The sequence below is a fragment of the Alligator sinensis genome, unplaced genomic scaffold (genome assembly GCF_000455745.1).
Source record: "Alligator sinensis unplaced genomic scaffold, ASM45574v1 scaffold358_1, whole genome shotgun sequence".
Taxonomy (NCBI): Eukaryota; Metazoa; Chordata; order Crocodylia; family Alligatoridae; genus Alligator; species Alligator sinensis.
The window spans coordinates 1,406,859-1,411,605 of NW_005842121.1; the positions used below are offsets into that span (position 1 = coordinate 1,406,859).

A 4,747-nucleotide genomic window follows, 5' to 3' on the forward strand; every position below is an offset into this window, starting at 1 on the left:
TTTCCCTGAGGGGTTATGTACACAGGCGAGGTCAGGGATTCCTGGCTGTAAACACCACTTTCACTGTAGCTCACATTTGGAGAGGAAGAGCGCGAAGGGGAGTCGACAGACATATCAAGTTTAAGGGCAGAATCAGGGCTCTCCAGATCTGAAGTGCTGCCACTTAGCTTTGCCCTCTTCTTAGCCGCACTATTGCGTAGAGACCGAAGAGAGCTCTGCATCTAAACAGAATTGAAAACCAGGTAAAAATCAAGTTGTTGAATGCAAGCATGTTTCTACCATTCTTAGTTTCTTCACGGTATGACTAAAGTGCTGCTTAGATGTCTCTGATGGTGAAGACCCCTCAGCATCTTCATATCAAAGATTATTTTTATACAGAGAAACACAGTTTGAGAGCAAGAGAGTTCAGATACTTCATAAACATCACATCATATTTTGCAAGGCACAAAAATACATCTACCAATTCTTGATTCTTTTTACCAGGCACGTGGTAAATATAAGTGTTGGCTAGCTAAATGGCCGTACTGTAGTAACATGCAAGTTGTGGAAAAGACCTCTGCCTTTAACTACTCATGTTTTGGAGAAATGTAACGGTGAATCTCAAAAGCCCCGTCTACCAGTGGCAGCTGTTGCCCAAACCAGATGCACTGGAGCCCCACTGCACTGCATCTGCTCTCCTCCCCTCTCTGCAGTGTGAAAAACTCAGTCCCTGAAAAGTGGTATCATAAGGAAGGGTTTGGGGATGGAGGACAGCAAGGTAACCTTGGATAAATTAGCTGCAAAGGGTGGGAGAAATAACATTCCTTTCCGGTTTTTCCCCCATTTCTTACATCTTCTCTCAAACACCAGTCTCCCACAACTGTCTTTAACCAACTCAAAGCAATCTCCTCCACATGCCACCAATATGCTTCTACTCGCTCCTCAATCATTACCTCCCCCTTTTCCCCATGATCAGCCCTCCAACTCACTTCTGGTTCAGAACGCCACCAATTCCACTAGGCTTCCTCCAACCAAACACCAGTGCTGCCCATCCAGACCCAGCTGGATCAGAATTCCCTCCCTCCGAACAAAAGCACCACCTTTTAGACGGGGACAGTAGGATGGATATTACAGGAAGACAAGTAGAGAGCTAAGATTTACTTGCGGGGGTACCTCACCATGTTGTTTGTGTTTATTAGTTACCCTTTCCTGTTCTCTCTTTAGATCGTGGAGGCAAGAAATGCAAACGGGCAAATTTCTCACTGCTGTGCAAGGTCCAGCATCTCTATACTAAGTGCCGTGGTACTTTAACTTTTAGGTTCTAGTTTAATGATATCTTTCTTCATATACATGCACCTATGGTTTTCAGAAGATAAAGATGATAAAAATGATCGTTTATTCATGGAAGTTGGAGCTTTGTTAATTTTATTGAAAATGTATTACAATTTTCCATTAAATGCAAAGTTCTGATCCCCTAGGGAGAGCTAGACTTCAGTGGGAGGAGATGCTACTTAACAGAGCTGACGGTGGCCATGTACCCCATGCGTTTACTCTGGGATGGGGGAAAGGAAGGAAGAAAAAGTTCTTACTGGAGCAGAAACTGCTTGAGTACTACCATGACTGCTCTCAGATATTCATGGAATTTGGGGGTGAGGTTGAAACATGATAACCAATTTTGTGAGCTAACAGAGCAGCAGGCAAGCACACCACAGAACAGTGTTGGGAGGACTGGAAAAAACAGTGCATCTGTCATGCTGGTGCTTCCAACATACACTACTTCTGCAATAGTCTGAATCTGTATCAGTGAGGACTACAAAGCTGTTTCCAAGCAGTTGCCATGAAACATCCTAAGTGCCTGTGCAAGTTTTTCTTAGGTCTCTGCATGTATGCACAGCTAACAAGCGTTTCAAAAGGTTGACTGTGCCTGAAATGGTGATTTATTTAGTGATGAAATCTTTGCTTATACATGGGTCTGAGAGGCAGAGACGAGCAAGACAGATCACTTCTATAAGCATAGACTCACTGTGGAACATCACTGCACCTCTCAAGCAGCTTACCTGCCTCCTGCAGGGCTTGCAGCTTATCTGCTTTCTCACGGTACTGATGGAGACACTAGGGGGAAGTTCTAACATGAATGTGCTATGAAAGCATCAGGTATCCCACACCATGGTCATGAGGGTGTGGGACAAGGGAAATGTTAGAGGTGTTAGAGTTTAAACTATTTCCTATAGATGCATTCTGTTAATTGGCATACTTAGAGCAATGACTATTCTACATACAGCCTGGGCCCCACCGATCCCTGCAGGAGATCCATTAAAAGCGAAAGAGTCACACTAGGGATAGCCAGTTAGGCCTAATAACTTATTTCACGAGTGTTGTATTAGGCTGGGGTTAACATGATAATGGGTCCATGGGTGACACCATAATTCCTCCAGTTAATGACTTATCTCAGATTTTTCATTACACTGTAGAGATCTGAACATGTGTCAAGACAGCAAGGGTGTATTGGCTGTAACAACGATAATAATTTTCAAGATAGGGTAAGAGTGACATTGTCGCCATGATGCCATGATGGTTTCTTAAGGTAGTATCTTTTATTGGACCAATTATACCTTTGGGATAAAGTTAGACAAGCTTTCAAATGTAAGGGAGGCCTGATGAAGAATGTCTTGCATTTGAAGAATGTCTTGCTTGTCTAACTTTATCCTAACTATATAGCTGGTCCAATATAAGATATAAACCTAAAAAATTCTTCCTTCTCACAATTATTTTCAACAAATTTTGAGGGTAAACAGAGTTTGAACTAGAAGCCAAACAGAATCAAGCACTTGACTTTAGCTCTTTGAAAAAAAAAATAAAGGCAAGTATTACACTCAAAGCAGCACTGATGTTTCAAGACAGATAAAAGCACGGGAAGTCAGAGTTGAGACTGTGAAAAATGTCTTCCACTGGTACTATAACAACAGAAAAATCAACAGGCTGATCTGAAACCCTCTGATTAACTGAGCATAACGCTGACATGTTAAGGACACATGGAATGAAATTCAACACTGACTTTTACTGCTTTAGTTAGTTTCTATCAGAACCACATTATTTTAATGTAGTCTTCTGCATTATGACACAGCCACAAAGATACACTCGCACATTCTCTCTCTGCTATATTTTTGTTAAATAAAACAGATTCCAGCATCGATTTAGAGTATGAAAAACACACTGAATTCCAACCTCTTCCTGGTCCAATTCCTTATCGCTGACACTTAATTCTGAGAGATCAACTGTAGGTTTCTCATCATTTCCACTCATCCAAATACTCTCAGTCTCTTCGTTTTTCTGTTCTGTGGTGTTTAACTCAGCTTTATCAGGCAATGGGCTTGTCCCCCTAGGGATTGGGGGCACAGGTTTAGTCCCATTCAGGCCTCTCCGTGAAGCTGGTGATCTTACTAAGGCTGGCTTCAGCTGTATTGGAGAAGGTTTTTCCTGCAAAGTTTCCCCTGAGTAAGATATAGACATACATCACAACTTCAGAAAGACAGTGGGAAGACACCACCCATAAAAATAAACACTCATCTTATTTACAATACACATTTGGCAAAGCCATTTCAAAAGATTTCATTATTTTTACAAAACTTGCAAACGTACAACAGCATACCCTAAAGTATCAAAAACATTAAGCCACGATGGATAAAATTAAAATACAGTGCGTGATCTTTGGGATTTTTTATTTCCACTTTTCACTTGATAATTTATAAAATTCACACTGGGTTCTTGAGAGTTATTGTGTTTTTACTCTATAAATAGAGGGAAATAATATTCATATAATGGTTATATTAGTTTATATTTTGTGTTATAAATAATATGAGGCTTCTTTTTCCCTTCCAAATTCTATACTTCTTTACCTTGTGTAAAAATATTTTTCACCAATTATGCAAAACTTGCTTTAAAAGATTAACAGTATTAGGAAAATTCTATGTTAAGCTTCCAATAATTTTCATTTTTCCATAAGTTACCACAGGCAATTTTAGTTTGAAACAACATCGTGTGTTTATATGTTACACGTATAAAATATCTATGTACATGACCAGATTAACTAAATGAGTTTTAAAAATATTTTAAATTAAATCAATGCAACTTTCTGGTATAGATAAGTTCTGCACTAGCAGAAAACAAGGACTGCTATTCAACTGGGATGAATTATCATTAATTCACATTATAAGGGATGTATGTAGCCTTAAATAAGTTTTAAATACCATTACAAGTTTTAAATGGATATGAAATTCTGAGCACTGGCTATTTAATACAACTGTTTCAAATAAAGCATAAAGGTGAAAAATACTAAGCAAAATTAATATTGTTTTCTTGCATTTTTATTCATTCAATACTAACACTTAGATTTTTTTTTTCCCCTTTAAAACACTGCCTCCTTTTGACTGAATAATAGACTATTTCAACTGTGACAGCTCTTTTGTAGTCTGCAGGACTCCTAGGCAGAAGTACACTTACCTTGAATATAGATAAAGAATAAAGATGCAGAAAAATAATCTAAATGCAAATGTATTTTTAAATCTATATACAAGCCAAAATGAGAGCCAAATTTGCAAAAGTCACCTCTATCAATGTATCCACAGAAGTGTGCGTGTAATTCTCACAGCTGTACAAACTGGGTATTTTCCTAATTCACCTACATAGCTCTCCCATTACACAGCTTCCACTAGTGCCCACTGCATGAGGAAACCCTGGGTCCTGTATTCCATGCAGAAGGCAGCAGGAA

General features: G+C 39.2%; 1 protein-coding gene across 1 annotated transcript in view; it reads right to left on the reverse strand.

The window, feature by feature from the left end:
* The window catches only part of TOGARAM1 (TOG array regulator of axonemal microtubules 1), a gene marked incomplete at its 5' end in the record, with an annotated part of 59,332 nt that overhangs the window by 33,924 nt on the left and 20,661 nt on the right, over positions 1-4,747 (reverse strand). Inside the window, 2 exons of the mRNA XM_014520482.2 lie at positions 6-221; positions 3,205-3,470. Of these exons, the coding sequence (XP_014375968.1) occupies positions 6-221; positions 3,205-3,470 (482 nt within the window). The remainder of the gene's footprint in view (positions 1-5; positions 222-3,204; positions 3,471-4,747) is intronic.